Here is a 20,102-nt window from a genome sequence, read left to right on the forward strand (position 1 = left end):
GGGCCACAGTGTCCACTGGTACCAGTGGGCCGGCCACGGGGCCAGGTCCCACTGCACGTGCTGCGGCATCGTCGGAGCTGGTTGTTCAGCCTGGCTCATCGATGGACAACTGCGAATGGAGGCCGGGCTGACGTACAACCTGCCGTTGTCCCCAGACCAGGAGGAGCAGCGGTGCCAGGAGCAATGCCAACCACGGGACCGAGATCCTGACATGGAGGACCGGTACCGTCGGTAACAGCTGCTCTGCTATTAACTCAGACAGGTGGACCCACGACGGCGAGACGCCAGCAATCGATGCCCGGGGCTGCAGAGGTGATGCCTTGGCGGGGTCTCCAAGCCGGATTCCAAGAGGGAACGGCGTCGACGCCCGTGCCGTGACCGACTGCAATAATCCCTCCGAGACAAGAAACTTTGGTGACGCCTGCCTCGGTCCCATCGGTGTTTGCTCCTTGAGGTGAAGCGGTGCCGAGAGTCTCGGTCGGATGGAACCCAACCAGACAGTCTGGTGGGAGTTGAGGGTGATCCACGTGGACTTTGCCCTGAACTGTCACTGGGCGGCGAACAGCATCAGAAACATTCCCTCGTCAGAGACCGGTACCGAGCCGGAGGCGACTGCAGAGATCCCAGCAGAGGCTTGTCTCTGGAGCATGGAGCCAGCATGGACATAACGTCCCGGGCTGCCTGGAGGGCCTCCGGTGTGGAGGGCCTCCGGACATCCAGGGAGGCCTAATCCGCGTGGGCCGGGCTACTCCGCTCGACTTGAGTCGGAGGCCTAGAGGCCAGTAGGGATCGAGGACTGCCCGACATGGGTCTAGCCTCTGTCCCGGGTTTACTTCGGTGCCGCTGCAAAGAAGGCATCATTCTAGCCTTCTTGGTGTTCCCCATGGACGGGGAGTGGTGCTGACTGGTCAATGGCACCAGAGGGTCACCGCGCACTGACACCATGGTGCAGGGTACCGGTTCGAAGTGGCGCGCCGGAGTCAGGGTCAGCGCCGACTCCATCAGAATAGCCCGGACCCTAATGCCCTGGCCCGGGCGCTCGCTCTAACTGAACTAACTACAGGTACTAACACTGAACGAACAAACAGATCTGGGGACAAGCTACAGCAAAGCTGGAGCAGAGTAGTTCCGACGCACCTTCACTGGCAGCAAGAAGGAACTGAGGGCGGGGGGAGGACGCAGTTCCCCTTATACCGCGCCAGGCAGGCACCACTCCAGGGGTCGCTGGGGTGCTCCCCCCTGCCCCCCAACGGGTACTGCTAGGGAAAAAGCTTCTGGCACCGGTGCCCGTGGCGAGCATGCACACCTATTGTGAAATTCACATAAGCAATCATTCGAAGAAGAACTGATTTTACCATGACGATTAACAAAAAATGCAGCTCAGTTTATATTCATATGGACTATTTTCACTGGAGATTTCTTGTGCAAATGAAAATTTAATTAAATGTTTCTTAACATTAATTATTTCTAGATTCCCAGCCCAAAAATATATTAAAATTTAATTAACAATCCACCCTAGAGAGAGCAGACTTCAGTATATATGATTTTCAAACTAACAGGCTGTTATCCAGAGTGATGGGAAAACCTAGCTTGGGTTGGGGGTAGAAGGAGGGGGTGGTAGAATTATGCTGTTTCTTTCTATTTCAAAAGCAAAATTAAAGTATTAAAACAAGTAGCATCCATGGACAGCAACAAATAAAGAACATGCTAGATTAGAGTTTTGAACATAAACTCTCCATCTGTATTTTATACTCCCTTTAAAACCAGATAGATAAAAGGTATTTATACAGAGCCAGTCACCATGGTATCTAGCTACCAATAACGCAGCTATAAAATGTCTCGGGAAAAAAAAAGAACCTCCTCTATCCATTTACTAACTACCAACTGATATTACCACAAAATATGCTACAGAAATGCCGTCTCAGGATTATTTCAATGTATTTACTCTAATTTTTGTATCCGTAGCTAGCTCTAAAACTTAAGTTTCAAAAGCATTTTTACCTGTACATTATATCGCCATGTGGACCCTGCTACTGCGCACTAAAAGTTACACAGAGAACTTTTACATACTGTACGGTTTCAAGCAAGGAGAAATGAGGCTTCAAACAGGTTCCCCAATCTAATACAGTCACAAGAAAAATCAACTTTGGAAATGAAGTCAGGTACCTAAAATGTATGGTACCATTTCTCCCTGCAGAGAGCATGTACCTGAATATGACCTGATGCATGAGAATATGCAATTATTCCTATAGCTTAGTCTCTGCCACAGATAACTAGGTGACTATTTAAGGATTCAGATTTATAAGAGCCAGTTTGGCCAATGTCCTGGAGATTGAAAACAATCTTTGCCCTTTGTCCCTCCCTCCAGACATATGTATTATCTTACCTGAGAACTGCCACTGAATCCTGGAGGCTGGCTGTACTCTGTGGAATCGATAATATTACTGTAAAACCAAGAGAAACGGAGTCTGCTTAAAATCAGTCACTATGCACTCATCCTTTATCATTTTCAACCTACGTATTTTTCCTATTACATATAGCAGCAAAATTGTGTTTTAAATTCATTTTGTAGGCATGAAACATAAGCCTTTTTAAATATACAGAATGAGAGATTGGCTTAGAGAAGAATGTGGATATGTCTTATGTCTACAAGAAATTCTAAATTACTCTTAAACACACTTCTATCCAAGTACAGTCAAGTGTGATAGTGTTACAAACAAAATTTGAGGACAGATGTGTTCTGTATGTAAAGCATGTAGTGTAAGCATACCTTCTACATACTGCTATTACAAAATAATTGTGTAGGTACCCCTTCCTTCCTAAAGGGAGTTACTGGTATTTCATGGGGTCCAAGATAGTGATGTGAAGGGAACAGTCAAAAACCTTGTTTGGAAAATTACTGACCCAGTCACCTTAATATTATAGAGATGATCTCTGGAAGTGTCTGACCTGCCTCTCAACAAACAAACAAACCCACCCAACCCTGGTACTTGAGTTGTGAAGAACAGATCTCTAAGTTGATGTTCAGATCCAGAATTACCGATCAGAAACATTCCTACGGCACGCTATTTTCCAGTTTTGCATACTTTTAATTTTGAAATAAGACACTGAGCTCACCTCTTCTGGATTTTTTTTTTCCAGAGGCTAGGAAATGAACAAACCACTTCTCTATAAGAATAGTTATTTATGGTTAGTTCCTATCATGTTGACCATCCGCATACATTGACTGAAGCCAAGATTTGAAAAACAGCTTGCCTAAAGTGAGGCACCTAAACTTTGTGTTTGTGAGGTACAGTTACATGGCCTGAGGACCCAGCAGCTAGCTACAGACTGCTCAGCACTTTTGCTAATCAGGCCCATTATTTAGCCAACTAAAGTATTTAGAACCCTAACTTTAGGCACCAGTGCTTGAAAATCTTGCCTGTAACATTTTATTTCTGTATGATACACAAATCCCTTCCCCAGTACCACTTAGTAATCAGCCTTTATTTGCCCCTGAAGCATTTTTAGACTACCACACAAGAACACTATCAGGTTAAAATTATTTAGTCAACAATCTGTGTTACAAATATCTACTGTAAAAAATTTTGAAAGCCTTGCTTTCACCAGTATTCTTGTCTTGTTTACTTTATTTCATTTGTCTTGAAACAGATTATTCAGTTTCACTTTAATTTCCTCACCTACAATGTATGTTAGATAGAAGTATTGTTCTCACTGAAGATTATGTTTTAATGGGGGGTGGGGTGGAGGAACAGGTAGTTTTTATAAGGTTACTGGAAATATTTTTATTGGTCTTTCTGTGTAAAATCAATTTTTTCAAAACTCTTATGTTTAGGTTATGGTTGCCAGCGCTGATCAGCGACACTGACATTCCCGTGCACTACAGGACTACCGACATAGCATTAAGAGCATTTCCACAAGCTATAAATCTAGAAAGCCAAAATACTTGTAACTGGGCTTTAATACTTCACTCCAATATTAGTTTTTAAAAATCTACTGGAGGCAAATCTGACTTGTAGAGAACATTAAAACTTTAAACACATTTGTAGTTAACTTTTAAGTGAACTCCAACTGCTGATGTCTTAACACTTGCACAGCCAAAACAGAAAAGCTACAAGCAAAAAACAAAACACTTTCTAGGAAAAGAATTATTTTCTACTAGATCTTTGTGGAGGAAAAAAAGTAATAATGCTGCTTCAAGCACATTCAGGGACAATAAACTTTAATCATGGGAGGGTGAGGGGGCAGACAAACAAAATGCATACACCAGTTCCTGCCGGTGACAGCAGGAGAGAGATGCACAGCTGAAAAACAAGCTGTTACAACAGGCAGATACAACTGGAATTAACAGCAGCACAGCAGACTTAAAGTGTCCAGTCTTATTTTTGCTATAGATATGCTGGTAACGCAATGTAATCTAGGTTCCAGAAGTGTAGATATAATTCCATTATCCACAGACAAATTCTAAGGTAGTTTTGTGTAATACCCTTAGTTCAGGGGTGGCCAACCTGAGTCTGAGAAGGAGCCAGAATTTACCAATGTACATTGCCAAAGATCCACAATAATACATTAGCAGTTCTTCCCCCAACCCCCACAGCACCTCCCGCTCCCTCCCCACACCTCCTGATCAGCTGTTTCATGGCATGCAGGAGGCTCTGGGGGGAGGGCACTGCCGGCTCAGGGGAGGGGGCGGGAAAGTTGGCGCCTGTAGCTCCAGCCCCGGAGTCTGTGCCTATACAAGGAGCCACATATTAATTTCTGAAGAGCTGCATGTGGATCCGGAGACACAGGTTCGCCACCCCTGCCTTAGCTGAAGTTGACTTGCAGATTCTTGTAATCTTTCTTTTTTTCCAATTATTCAAGTATCTTAAATTTAAAGTCCTGTTAAAGGCTTTTAAATATTTTTGTGATTAAGAAATTCAGCTACATTTATTAATAAATTATAATAGGCATTATAAAATCTGGGAACAAAAAAGGGGACAAACATCAACTGTGGGTGGTGGCAACTGGAGCAAGAAGGAGCAAATTGAGACAAAACTGGAGTCAATGGACAAAAAATACTGCTTGAACAAAGTGAACCTTGGGCTACCATGTAATTAATTTTTATTGGGTCTCTTCCCAAGGAACTCATGACAGAATGGTTAAATTTTCAATTACTGCCTCAGAAACTAGAGATGTATTCCCCTCATGTCATTTACCACCCAAAAGAGAGACAGGGTGGCCAGGGTTTTTTTTTGTTTGTTTTATTGGGGGGGAAGGTGAAGAGAAACTTTTTGAGTAGTTTTAGTTTTTAATCTTACTCATAATTGTTTGTATTTCCCTAATACACAAAACTAGAAAAACCTTAATCCTGTTAAAAAAAAGTACTGTACCATTACCCCACATAATGTTTCATCACATCTTGCAGAAGTGCACAAAAAAGTTTTGATTTCTTTGAAGCATTCATTACACATGCTGAATATAAATTCAAAGTTACAACAGTGAGGTTTCCTCCAGCAGTATTCACCTACAAAAAATATAGGATTATTTTAAAGTTCGAGAGTGTGGATATAAATGAGATGGAAATAGAAAGTACATAAGCAACCATCACTTTTTTGGCTATGACGACTAAGAGGCAAATGTGGAAAACGGAGAAAAAAGTTGAACTGGTCTTCAAACAGGGTCTAGAGATGTTCAAGCAGGAAAAAAAATAATGAAAACAGTACTGGTGGAGTGGACTACTGAATCATAAGTAAAAGTGGATTAAAGGATAAATCAGATAGGGCATAAGTCTGAAGGCTCTAAATTTCAAGGCGGAATACTGTAAATCTGAAGGAAAAACACAACAAGATAAATTGAACAGTATGACAGACAAAAGGAAAAGTCTGTTTTCTATCAGCACATATTTAAGGTAACTTCATGCTATTTTATAAAATGCATTAGTAACAAATGCTGATCAGATAAGTTACAACAGGACAGAAAGTATGCTGACAAAGTATGTACTGGTTTAAACACCATTTTAATTAACAGCAAGTTGAAAATATCCATATAATTTAATAAAGTATTTGAACATGGAAAATTATATGTTATAACTATAATACATGAAATATAAATACATTTCATTCTTACTGGTTCACTGCATCTCTAAAAAAGTGTGTTTTTAGGATGAAGTATTTCAGTTAATAGAACTGGAGGATTCAGCAAATTTTAAAGCCCCCATCAATTATTCTGTAGTATTCTTTCCAAGGACAGATCTAGGTTGCAGTTTTTGAACTATTCACCACAACATATGTTCAGTGCTGAAAGCCAAATTAATTTCAGAGAGTAGGAGGTTTCTAGAAAATAAACCCAAAGAATTCAAGTCTTTGGTCATATGAAACCAGACACAGGACCACTGTGTGTCAAGAGATACAGGCTCTCGAAGTCATCCAGCAAGTGAAGTCTCTTAAGAACCTTCACATGCCACTTCTCATTTTAGCAGAGAAACTACAGAACGAGCCCCGATTTTGGCAGGGTCACTGAGGAGTACAGGAAGGGACCTCTCTCAAAAGCTTGGTGAGAGACTACCCCATGTGCATTTTGTGTAAGTCCCTACTAGTCTCTTCTACGAGGTTTAGTTAATGCCAGACTAAATAATGCTTCACTCAAGTCATGCATTCTGGAGAACAGAGCAGCAGTAAGTGGATCTTGTTACAAAAGGAATGTTGGGTCACAGCAGTGTAACAGTCACATTTCTAAAACCAAGAAGCCCAATGGGCCTACAAGATACGTATTTTGCTATATCAAAAGACTAAATTAAAGCAGTTTTAATCAACATAGTGTGAATAATTTGAGTAGCTTTGGGACCAAGATCTATAGTGGCCCAAGCACATGTACTCTACACAGACCTGAAAGAATGCCAGAAAACCCTTGCTAGACTGTCCTACACAGGTTTCAGACCAGATTTTTAAAACTGTTTTCAAACACTTCTTTGGCTAGAAAAAAATTATTATTCCAGGTCCCAAATGGTATAAAACAGTGCTTGAAAAATTCACTTGTTAACTTGCTTCATGTGACAGAACTAGACTATCTACTTCTGCAGAACTTAACCTTCCATTTTAAGGAAGAGTTTCTAGCCCTTATACTAAAAAAAAAAAAAAAAAAAAAAAAAAAATGATAATGGTCCAAACGTGAAAAGCGTGAAGTAGTGCAGTATCAACTTACTGATCCTGAAACTCCCAGCTTTCCCAAGCATCAGAAGCATGAAATTAAAGACTCATCAGTTTCACTGCTAATATTAAGAATCCTGTGAGCGGCACAAACTATCAAGAATCATGGCAATTTCATGTAGCTGCTGCTTGCAGAAGCAATGAGACGCAGCAGAGAAGAGAGATACTGGAGTTATGAACTGGTTTAAAAAGCCCCAGAAGAGAAGAACTTGCAGAGGAATGGAGTATCAGACACCTCTTTTCCCCCTTTTCTCCCCCAAACTTTAAGACACCTATTACATGATTACAAAAGATCAGAGTCCCAAACAGGATCCAGGGGTAACAACCTTGTACAAAAACCAGCAGCTGTTGGAAGGGCTCCTCACTCATCCATTGTCCCTGAAACTCTCCAGTGTAGTACCTCCTAACATCCTTCACATATACCTGTGGGCTATTAGGTTTAGTTCTCCAGCTAGCAGACATGTAGTAAAGTATAAATACCAATCAATCAATACCCATGCTGGTAACCTCTGGTTTAAAGAGCTACTAAAACAAGTGTTTCCAGAAAGAAAAAAATATCCTTCATTTAATATGAAAGATGAGAGCTTGGGGGCATCATACCTTATTCCAGTTGAATGAATATAGGAATGTATGCACAGTGAAATGCACTTTAAACCAAATTGCTGACATGTGCAACTTGGACACACAAAAGGTTAGTCACAATTTTATCTGTAATCCAGGGCACATAATATCCCAGACTGAAAAAATCCCATCAACAATACACTAGAGAAATGACATTTCAATCTAACCACAGAGAGCAGGCAGGTGGGTAGAACCAATGAGTCTGTTAAATTTAAAAATCTGACCACGAGAATATGCAAATTTAACCTTTCATATTGAACAGGAAATCAAAGGTCATTCACTTATTTAATGTGAAATTGTTTTGGACATTGTATGTGCCAACCACCACAAATTAAATACATGATTTTAAAAGCACAGATGTACGTTTAACACTCACGTTTTACACCCAGCAACTCAGACTGTCTGCAGACTTACCTGTACAGTACTGGAAAGCTGAAAGTTTTTCAAAGCATTCTGGAAAAGGAAGATCTTTAATCCAGCTGTGAATTCACAACACAGCATTCTCTTCACTAATTTATTGGCATGAAAATAAATACCACTGAGAAAACAGATGGGCCATGTGAATGTTATTTTTATATGATCCAAGAACTAGTGGAGTTCTGTGCATGGCACAGCTGAGGACTAGAGCCATATGAGGGATCTGCAGCACAAATTTTGAGCAGCTGCGAGCTTCATACCTGTTCGAAGGCGAGGGGGCTTCAAATTGAGGCACTGTACTATCCTCACTGACTGGGGAATACAAGCCACTCATTTCCTGAAACAGAGAGCCAAGTTACAACAAAACGAAAGAGATATGCATGCTATGGACATCTTTCAAATACATAGTTTTGGTGTATAAATTAATTTTTGTAGTAGGTAACCACAGGCATATAATTTTGCTTAATTCATACATAGGAATCTTTGCTCTTTCCCCAGTAATGGATTCCTATTTCCTGCTACCATTCCAGCTGGTCTTCTCAGGGCCTGCTGCCAGTGCATCTTGCTCAAGGATCAGGGAGGCTTGCATCTTACATATTAGAGATCAATGGTTCTATCTGAGAGATATGCTGCCGCCTCCAGCTCAGCAGGAATCTGACCATTTCCCCCCATAAAATGCATATTACATTGCAGCTCACTTGTTCTGCAATCACACTACTAAGACAGATACAAACTTATTCCTAAAACAGCCTTTGAAGCTGCAAAGGAATGTGGAATTTGGGTCAAGGCAAGAATACATGGGGGGCTGAACAAAACCAGAAAAGATTAAGTTACTCACTAGGCTTCAGCAGCATCACCTGCCACTGATGGGGAAAATGCACAATCTAGTAGTCTGGTTAGATTCCCAGTTGCTATTGAAACATTAGGTAGAAGCTATGGCCTGGTCACCTCCCCGCAACACACCTTTTAAAAATCTACATATAGCCAAGATGTTGCACCTGTTTCTTTCAGAGGTGGACAGATCTTGCAACTATCATGCATGATTGTCACCTCCAGATCAGATCACTGCAATGTACTCTACATGGGGCTACATCTTAAAATTGGTCTAGAAACTGAAGCTGGTGCAGAATGCTGCAGCTCATTAGTTACAGGGTACATGATCCGAGAGCACACAACCAGCACTTTTGGAGTGACACAGGTGACCAATTCTTTACTGGATAGAATGTAAGGTGTTTGTTTTAATGTATAAAGCCCTAAATGACCTGAGATCCCTTTATCTGAAAGACCATTTCTCTCCCCATGTTATACAGCCACAGCTCTACAGCCAATCAGTGGAAGCCCCACTCATAACAGAGAGAAGTAAGTGGCAGGATGTTTTCCAAGAAGGTGTCTCTACTTTGGAACGTGCTCTCCCCTTCATCTGAAACAGACCTACTTTATCAGCTTCAGGAACACTGCAATGCACATTTGTTTTTCCTAAGTGGAGAAAGACTGGGTGGACTCTTGGATTAGACTGAATATTTTTCATAGACTGAAATATGTTTCTATCTGCTGGGTTGATTTGAGTCAGTTATTGGGTGAAGGGAAAGTTCCTGGAATTGTTTATTTGTATTTTATAATAGAGCAAAGTGCCTAGAGTAAATGACTCTCTTTTACAGAACATGTATACAGTGAGCGTAAATAAAGAAATCTAGATATGGGGGCCTGTGGGTACTGGTTGGAGGGCCGTTAACCTGAAAAGGAATGACAGGTGCAGGAGCTCAGTTGGTGCCCGAGTAGCTTTTTGGGCAGCACCATTTCATGAAGCTGCAGAATTAGCTCCACAGCCTCTTAAAGCACCAATTCTCCACTCCCAAAGTTGAGCATTGGACAGGACAGAGCAGAAGTAGTTCAGGGAGTGGTCTAGAGAATGAGTGGGGATAGAGCAAGGTGCAAGGTTTAGAAATACTTGGGAAACAAACCTGTACCAGACTAGAGTGCCCTATGAGGATCCAAGAACACCATATAGAAATGAGAAAAGTTAATTGTGGTTCACCTTCTATATAGCAGGGTTTTCTACTTCTGCTTTTCCCAATGCACCCCACTGGAGGACCGCTCCCCTCCCCACCCCACACACACATTGATCTAACTTGGGATGTTACAAGGCTCTTAGATGACTCAGTCTGCTATAGTAAAACACCACAATTGATCAGCTAGTATTTTTTATCATCAATACAATGACTTTTAATGCCAAGTTATTATGCTGAAGTTCTTAAAAAATAAAAAGGAAACTGGGAAAAAATAAAGTCGAGTAGTAGGTTTGAATGGATCCTTTTCACCAAGCTGCAGCCTGTATGCATTCAGTAAATTAATAAATTAAAGAAAGAGCATCATCTGTTCATTTTCCCATTATTGAAGCAATGGCCATAAATTTCATGCAGCATCATACAGAGAAGCAAACAGTTTGATGGAAATGAAACACTGCCAGAGTTGCAACGAATGTCTAGGCTCCTCACCTCCACTCGTTTAATATCCTCTTCCAGAACACTCAGCTCTTTCTGGATCTGCTCCAGTTGCTGTAGATGAAAGAAAAGAAATCTAAACCAACTTGTACTGGCACCACCATAGATGTCAAGTAATGGACTTAATTTATGGTGCCTAACCTAAATTACCAAACACAATATTTCATATAGCCACTATGCACAGAAGTATACACATTACCTAGATGAGCAAACAAACTACATTAAATGAAGCTTACGGTTGTGAATTAAAAACAGTACAAGCAAGTTTATATTCTTCAAAAGTAGTCACAAAAGGCTCCAGATTATTAAAATGTACTTCTCTAAACACCTTCCTTACAAGGATCTACCAAATAATTCTTTACAAATAATTGTGGCTTGAAACCTCCTGAGAGCCACAGGGATCACATTACCTTCAATAAAACGCAGACCTCTAACCAAAAAAAAAAAATCTCTTCTTCAAAATCCTAAAGAGAGAATAATTAGTACTTACTTTTCATAAAAACATGCCAAGGGTAACCATATCCAGTTGAAATTACATTCTGCCTATTCAAAAAGTTTGCCATTACATTGCCAGAGCAGGGATCTGTCCAGGGCACCAATGTTATATCTCCATGACACTTTTAAGGGAGTGGCTTTGGACATACATCTCATTGAAAGATGGAAACTTAATATTTTAGCGCCCCCTAAAACCATGCAGGTCTTCAATAGCTATTCAGAGGAAAGAGCACCATCTACTCAATCACTAACAACTTCACATAGCTCCTATGCATCCTGTGATAAAGTAGTTTGAGAAATGCAATCCAAACACAACAGAAGGTGGTATATTTGTAAGTTGGCTTCGGTAATAGGCTCTACTAAGACTACACATACTGGTAACAGACAAAAGAAAAGCTTCACTGTAGATCTGGTTCCCCAAGACACACAGGACTTAGAGAGGACATTACAACAGGCAGCCTGGCTGTCTCAGCAGTATTTCAGCATCAGCTTAATTCACTAAGTTAAATGCCATTGATGACCAGCTTTGGGGTTGTGTTTTAAAAATTGTTACTATCTGGGCAGTTCCACTAAAGAGTGCCAAGATTTCTGGAGATGAAGTACAATGCATCTTTTTAAACAGAAATGTAGAAGCCTCTCAAGTCACCCAAACTCAAAGGCATCTGTATGGTTCATCATAAATTCCAATGCTGATCAGCAAACTGCTCCAGGAAACAGCAGCTTGAGTACTTGAGTTTGGTTCTTAAAGCAATAAAATACTTTGCAGAAAACAAACACAGACTTCTCTAAAGTACCTGCCACTGAACATAGAGTCCAGTATGTCGACTCTGCTATAGGTAACTCACTAGCACAATCACATTAAGAATTAACTATTTAACATTTTATGGTCTTTGAGGAGAAAAAGCCTTTTTAGAGAGGGAAAGGAAAAACAGGTATGGATTTTTAGAAGATTTCTCTTTCCCCAGAGCTAGGTGACACTGTGTTAGTGCACTGATCTCACCCCTCTAAAGTTCTGAGCTCATTTATTTTGGTCACAAATGGAGTTAGTTCAGGGATTTAAAACTAGACTGCTGCAGATGATTTACAAAACCAACACAGGCAGCATTGTATAAGTGGCAGCATAAACTTGAGAAAGCCATACCTAGAATACTAATAGGTACTGTTGGCCTGGTTAGAGGTAATATTAGCAAAGCTGTCTGTAGGGGAAGCTTACACAGCATGTGTCCCAGTTATGCTCAGCTCTAGCTGTCAGTGTCATTAATCTCTCAAAAAGAAAAGGAGTACTTGTGGCACCTTAGAGACTAACCAATTTATTTGAGCATAAGCTTTCGTGAGTTACAGCTCACTTCATCAGATGCATACTGTGGAAAGCACAGAAGATATTTTTATACACACAAAGCATGAAAAAATGGGTGTTTACCACTACAGAAGGTTTTCTCTCCCCCCACCCCACTCTCCTGCTGGTAATAGCTTATCTAAAGTGATCACTCTCCTTACAATTGTGTATGATAATCAAGGTGGGCCATTTCCAGCACAAATCCAGGGTTTAACAAGAACATCGGGGGGGTGGGGGGTAGGAAAAAAAAAAGGGGAAATAGGTTACCTCGCATAATGACTTAGCCACTCCCAGTCTCTATTCAAGCCTAAGTTAATTGTATCCAGTTTGCAAATTAATTCCAATTCAGCAGTCTCTCCTTGGAGTCTGTTTCTGAAGTTTTTTGTTGTAATATCGCAACTTTCATGTCTGTAATCGCGTGACCAGAGAGATTGAAGTGTTCTCCGACCGGTTTATGAACGTTATAATTCTTGACATCTGATTTCTATCCATTTATTCTTTTACGTAGAGACTGTCCAGTTTGACCAATGTACATGGCAGAGGGGCATTGCTGGCACACGATGGCATATATCACATTGGTGGATGTGCAGGTGCCAGCAATGCCCCTCTGCCATGTACATTGGTCAAACTGGACAGTCTCTACATAAAAGAATAAATGGACAGAAATCAGATGTCAAGAATTATAACGTTCATAAACCGGTCGGAGAACACTTCAATCTCTCTGGTCACGCGATTACAGACATGAAAGTTGCGATATTACAACAAAAAAACTTTCAAAACCAGACTCCAGCGAGAGACTGTTGAATTGGATTTCAGTTGCAAATTGGATACAATTAACTTAGGCTTGAATAGAGACTGGGAGTGGCTAAGTCATTATGCAAGGTAACCTATTTCCCCTTGTTTTTTCCTACCCCCCACCCCCAAAACATTCTTGTTAAACCCTGGATTTGTGCTGGAAATGGCCCACCTTAATTATCATACACATTGTAAGGAGAGTGATCACTTTAGATAAGCTATTACCAGCAGGAGAGTGGGGTGGGGGGAGAGAAAACCTTCTGTAGTGGTAAACACCCATTTTTTCATGCTTTGTGTGTATAAAAAGATCTTCTATACTTTCCACAGTATGCATCCGATGAAGTGAGCTGTAGCTCACGAAAGCTTATGCTCAAATAAATTGGTTAGTCTCTAAGGTGCCACAAGTACTCCTTTTCTTTTTGCGAATACAGACTAACACGGCTGTTACTCTGAAATTAATCTCTCACTTTCATAAACTCCATAAAAAACACATTAAAACATTTCAAAAATGTAGCATGGAGATAAATATCAGGAAATCTGCTCCAAAATTATTATTATTCTATAACATTGTCATGGTTCCTTCCCCACTCTGAACTCTAGGGTACAGATGTGGGGACCTGCATGAAAGACCCCCTAAGCTTATTCTTACCAGATTAGGTTAAAAACTTCCCCAAGGTACAAACTTTGCCTTGTCCTTGAACCCTATGCTGTCACCACCAAGCGTCTTACACAAAGACCAGGGAAAGAGCCCACTTGGAGACGTCTTCCCCCAAAATATCCCCCCCAAGCCCTACACCCCCTTTCCTGGGGAAGGCTGGATAAGAATCCTCACCAATTGATACAAGTGAACACAGACCCAAACCCTTGGATCTTAAGAACAGTGAAAAAATCAATCAGGTTCTTAAAAGAAGAATTTTAATTAAAGAAAAGGTAAAAAGATCACCTCTGTAAAATCAGGATAGTAAATACCTTACAGGCTAATCAGATTCAAAACAAAGAATCCCTCTAGGCAAAACCCTAAGTTACAAAAAAAACACACAAAAGTAGGAATATACATTCCATCCAGCACAGCTTATTTTTACCAGCCATTAAACAAAAGGAAATCTAATGCATTTCTAGCTAGATTACTTGCTAACTAACAGGGGTTGAGAGTCTGCATTCCTGATCTGTTCCCAGCAAAAGCATCACACAGACAGATAGAACCCTTTGTTTCCCCCCGCTCCAGATTTGAAAGTATCTTGTCCTCTAATTGGTCATTTTGGTCAGGTGCCAGCGAGGTTACCTAAGCTCCTTAACCCTTTACAGGTGAAAGGGTTTTGCCTCTGGCTAGGAGGGATTGTATAGCACTGTATACAGAAAGGTGGTTACCCTTCCCTTTATATTTATGACATACATATTGGCTTGCAGCAAGAGATTAGAAAATGGCAAAGAAACAAGTGGCAGGTGTTTCAGTCATCTGAAAAAAAGTGGGCTCTGTTATATGTACCTAACAGAGACTTGTTAGTTTCCAACTTCTATTAACTGTTGCATGAACCTAGAAATGGGAGATCTGTAGAAGGACAAATCTTTTAAAGAAAGCATCGGCTTATCAGACAGTTGTTTTTATATTCACTACTAAGGACTTGTCTACACTGGCACTTTACAGCGCTGCAAGTTTCAGCGCTGTAAAGTGCCAGTGTAGACAGTGCGCCAGCGCTGGGAGCCACGCTCCCAGAGCCTATAGCTTTCCCCTTGGGGAGGTGGGTTTTTTTTGTTTTTTTGTTTTTTTTAAGAGTGCTTGGAGAGCCGTGGCAGCACTTCAACATTGCTAGTTAAACCTGCCCTAAGTAAGGATTGGTCTCATCCTACTCCCTGGAGAGTTCATATTGTTAAACACAAACCATAATATTTAACACAATTGACAGTCTTTGGAATAGCAGTGGGCATATCAGGTGAGGACAGGCATATTGGGAGAGCTTTGTAAGAGCCCAGAGCCTATATGAGGAGGGGTGTGGTGAGTCAAGACTGAGGTGTACTACAGTCAGGTGGTGCTGGTATAATGTTTAAGCGGCAGATAATAGTATTAGTCTTATTTTGGTGAGTTACTAAGTCTATGCACAAACATTTTAAAAGAAACAAGTCTACATCAAACATTCAGCCAGCTAAGCTAAGTAGATGAACATTCAAACACATCAATTTAGACGTCATCTTGTGCCATGACATGTCTAAAGAACTGTTTTCAACATGAATATTTTATGTGGTTTAGCTTTAGTCTAACAAAAATCCTTAAGTCAGTTTGTTTTCATTTTGATTACACCCTTCAGTGGATAACTGAATTATGCTTTTCATCCATTGTAGGAGGTTTTAGAGCCAGGTAGTTCTTATCCGATCTCTTTTTCTCTGAATAGATAGCCTCACTATTCATAGTAAAGTAACTCCTCACTTAAAGTCCCAGTTAATGTTACCTTGCTGATTAGAGAACATGCTCGTTTAAAGTTTCGCAATGCTCCCTTATAACTTTGTTTGGCAGCTGCCTGTTTTGTCCACTGCTTGCAGAAAGAGCAGTTTGTTGCAGCTAGCTGGTGGGGGCTTGGAACCAGGGTGGACTTGCAGCCCCCCTGTAGATCTGGTTCCTGCAGCCACCCAGTAATTGCCAGCAGTTCAGCTGTCCCTCCCCCCTGCCATGTGCTGCTCCTGCCCTTTGCCTTGGAGCTGCTCCCAGGAGCCTCCTGCTTGCTGTGTGTGTGTTTGGGGGGGGGTGTGAGAGAGAGCAGGGGGCTAATGTCAGGGTGTCCCCCTCCCCCCTGCTCCTGCCACCCCCCGGTTACCCCATCTCTATAGAGCAGGGGGAGGACACTACAGGGTTCAGGACAGAGGGCGCTTGTTGGCAGCAGCTGCTATCTCAACTTACTGATCTACGTAAAAAGGCAATGTACTTAAAGTGGGGTCAGCATACTTAAAGGGGCAATGCACATCTCTCTCTCTCATACACACACACACAAGGTGTGTGTCTATCTGCCATGCTGTTTCCCCTCCCTCCATTTGTGCTGCCTTGTAGAGTGAGGTTACATTAACAAAAAGGGGTTAACCCTTGAGGGCTCAACGGAATGCTAGTTCACCATTTAGTAATAAGACATTCCCTGGGAAATATCCCACCCTCTGACTTCACCACGTCTACCAAGCTTCACAATCATCACTGCTGGGTATAGTATTAAATTGTGTGTGTGTGTGTGTGTGTGTGTGTGTGTGTGTGTGTGTGTGTGTGTGTGTGTGTGTGTGTGTGTGTGTGTGTGTGTGTAATATAGTCTTGTCTGGTGAAAAAAATTTCCCTGGAACCTAACCCCCGCCCCATTTACATTAATTCTTATGGGGAAATTGGATTTGCTTAACATCGTTTCCCTTAAAGTCGCATTTTTCAGGAACGTAACTACAATATTAAGCGAGGAGTTACTGTATTCCCTCCCACCCTCACCTTGCTTTAAGTTTGCACAAGAAAGTCAGACTTGTCAATCACTGGGACAGTAACTGGCTCTATCCATCTTGGAACAGAACCACTAAAAATAGTTTCAGAGCTGTACTATACTGAATTTCTGTTAAAATGTATGTAAATCCTATACACAATCTTCTATAGAGCTAAAAAAGGACCAATGTGATCAGGACTAATTAGAGGGGAAATTTTCAATCCAGTGGGCCTAAAAAAAAAAAAAAAGTTAACCTAGCTATACAGAGACCATACTATCTACAACCAGGTCCATTATTCCTAGTCTGGGACTAATTAGCAGTGAAACCCCCAAGCCAGAAAACAAATACTGTATGGACTTTGTGTAGTGCACACCAGTTTAAAGCTGTGCTTACAGAAGTCTCTACATCGAATTTATAACATCTCATGAATACGTGAACTTAATGCCAAGTAGCTGTCTTGCAAATGTGTAAAAAACACACAAGTTTTCAGACCATGAAGTCTGATGATCTCTTGTACTGTTTTGTTTGGAAAGGATGTGGATTTTATAAGCTTCTTTGATACAGAATTTCACCCACCTTGCAATGGAGAATTTTGATACCTTGGCTTCCTTCTATTTCTGAATGATAGAGGGTGAAAGACATCCGATTTCCTAAATCATTTAACCCTTTTGAAGTTAAGTTCTTTGCATCTCCACAATGTACCGTAATTTTCCTTTCAGTGAACAAGGTAAGGATAACAGAATGGAAGACATCTTTAAAGCAAGTCCCTAATTTGAGTAAAATGTGCACTAATGAGATGCCACTGACAGAGCTTCAGTCACCATAACTAGGAAAGTCACCATAAAGAGAAATAATATAGCAATGGGGTGAAGTGCTTCAAACGGAAGCTTTATTATAAACATCCAAAGCTGAGTTTAGGAGGCAACTGAGAAACTCATTGAAGATTAATAAGGATGCCACCCTCATAAATCACTTGCTCTGTGGATGGTCAATTCACTTTTGTTTGTCCATGCCCTCCTATTGCAGAAACAGAAAAGTGTATATTTGTGCCAGATAGTCACTTTCAGACCTAGAAAAATTCCATGTGTTTAGTTCTAGGGCATGGGGAAGATTCAGGGCCTGGAGCAGAGCTAAATGGCAAAGCCTTCTGACAAAAGTCATAATCTGCTGACAAGAGCTCAAATTAGAACTGGTTCTAGGGCCTCTGGCAAAACTGAATTTTCAGTTTAGCTGGACCTAAGGCAACCCACACTTCTAGCAACCTCTAGGAAAGAACGAATCCAGAATGACCAAGTCAAGAACCGTGCGGGATAAAATCCCTTGAATATAAGTGCAAGTCCCTCTGATATCAGATCAAGGGCTGCTGCTTCATTACAAAAAGATTAATCTCAGTGATTTAAGTGTTAATCTGGCTGCAAAAAATTCCATGGCCAACTGTGCCTGAAGACAAGGACAGTCATAGCCACTGATATAGCCACACAGACATATGAGACCCTCAAGAAATATCCTTCAAGTTCTTGAGATTTCTCAACAGTCAAAGTCTCAAATAAAGGCTGCAGGATAATGTGCCTTCCTCCTAAATTGATCCTTTCAGAGGCTCCTGACATAACTAAAGAACAAAGGTGAAATCATATGTGGTAAGAAGTGACAACCTTCTTGTTCTTCCAAGGAAGAGAGACTGGGTAGTGAAAGGTCAAAACACTGAAGGAAAGCAAAGTCCCAGAGGAGAAGATAATTCTAAAGGGGTAGAACTGCATGTTGGTTAGTCACAGCAGAAAATGAGACAGAAGGATGCCTGCTGGGATACAGGCCCTTTCCTTTGTGCATCCAGGGAATAACCAAATTCTTGTTGGATATGAGAAAAGGAGTGGATCTGAAACAAAGGCATCTGCAGGAAAAGCAGGTCCCCCAATGAGCCACTGGACCCGAGTGTGGATGGGGGTCCAGACTACTTGAAAGAGCCCTCAAGACAGCTTTTTATATAGCTTATTTGGGGAAAGCCAGGCCCACAACCCCTTCCACACAAAGGATCTGAGTACCTTGGATCCAAGGAGATCCCATTATCCTTAGACTCTTAGGATACCTCAAAGGAGACCCCATTACCTCAGAATCCACAGGCTGCAAGGTGGCCACCTACTCTAGCACATAATCAGAAGCAATTTTTAACTGAATCTCTACTAGATTTAGAGGACCAATGCCCATCACTGGATGTATGTTCATCCTCATGCTGCCTACTGTTCTTAGATCCCCACAGTGTAGGGATTGGGTCCTTAGTGTTCATGCAGCACACAGCAGAAAGAGGCTCAGATCCTTATCAAGGCCTCTTGGTGCTAAAGTTAAATAATTAAAATAAAAAGCAGCTGCAGCACCGCCATCATTCAAGGAGACCTCCAAACTCTTCGGGTCTGTCTACACTGGAAACACACATCTGGGTCAATTGTATCAGGCCCAAGGGACTTGGGCTGCAGGGCTAAAAAACAGTAGTGTAGACACTCAAGCTGGAGCATGGGGTCCAAGCCCCCCACCCCCTTGCCAGGTTTCAAAGCCTGGTCTCCAGCCCAAGCCCAAATGTCTACCATGTTATTTTTAGCCTCACAGCTGAAGCCAAAATTAGCCAGGCTCTGAAACTCACTGTGGGTTTTTCCTTGCAGTGTAGACATACCCTTTGAAGACCTGGCTGCTCTACTCACATGCAAGACATTCAAAGACCACTCTTCTAATGAATGCAAAAACATTGGCTAGGTTTAAACCCAAAAAAGCCTCTCAGCACCATACAACTGATCACAGAGAGGGATATTTTGCCAGGGCAAGAAGGCCTGTATGCTGATGGTTTTCCCCAGAATCCAGACAATCAAGGGGAGAAAATCCTACAAGTCTACTACCAGACAATACTTTAAACTATCCTAACAAAAGCTGAGTTCAGGGAAAGGTGAAGTAACACTTTTATGCTTATGTATTTGGAGACCACTTTGTCTGAACATGCACTTTCAAGTATCTCATTCAAAGGTGTCACATACTTACTACAATGTAAACCATAGCTCCAAGGCAAAACTAAGATTCCTACAAACAGCCTGAAACCAATGATCCTGCCACCGAAATTTTACAAAGCACAAATTTCAGATCTTTTCCTCTTTGGGATAAGTCTCTGGAGATCATTGGTCACAAGAACCTGAGCAAGACAGACTGAAGCTGTTGATGTCTTGAATGTCCTGATGTGGAACCTTTTGCCACATCCATTGTGGAAGAGCTTAGTTTGCAAAGAATTTTTGAGTCTCGTACATTTACTGGGAAATCCCATATGTTTTTGAT

General features: G+C 41.4%; 1 protein-coding gene across 3 annotated transcripts in view; it reads right to left on the reverse strand.

Annotated features, from left to right (window-relative positions):
* COP1 (COP1 E3 ubiquitin ligase) overlaps positions 1-20,102 on the reverse strand; it is a 212,431-nt gene that overhangs the window by 158,591 nt on the left and 33,738 nt on the right. For all 3 annotated transcript variants that reach the window (XM_074960995.1, XM_074960997.1, XM_074960998.1), the window contains 3 exons: positions 10,721-10,780; positions 8,486-8,562; positions 2,387-2,444 (listed from right to left, as the gene is read on the reverse strand). In XM_074960995.1, the coding sequence (XP_074817096.1) occupies positions 2,387-2,444; positions 8,486-8,562; positions 10,721-10,780 (195 nt within the window). The remainder of the gene's footprint in view (positions 1-2,386; positions 2,445-8,485; positions 8,563-10,720; positions 10,781-20,102) is intronic.

Source organism: Natator depressus, chromosome 8 (genome assembly GCF_965152275.1).
Source record: "Natator depressus isolate rNatDep1 chromosome 8, rNatDep2.hap1, whole genome shotgun sequence".
NCBI lineage: Eukaryota > Metazoa > Chordata > Testudines > Cheloniidae > Natator > Natator depressus.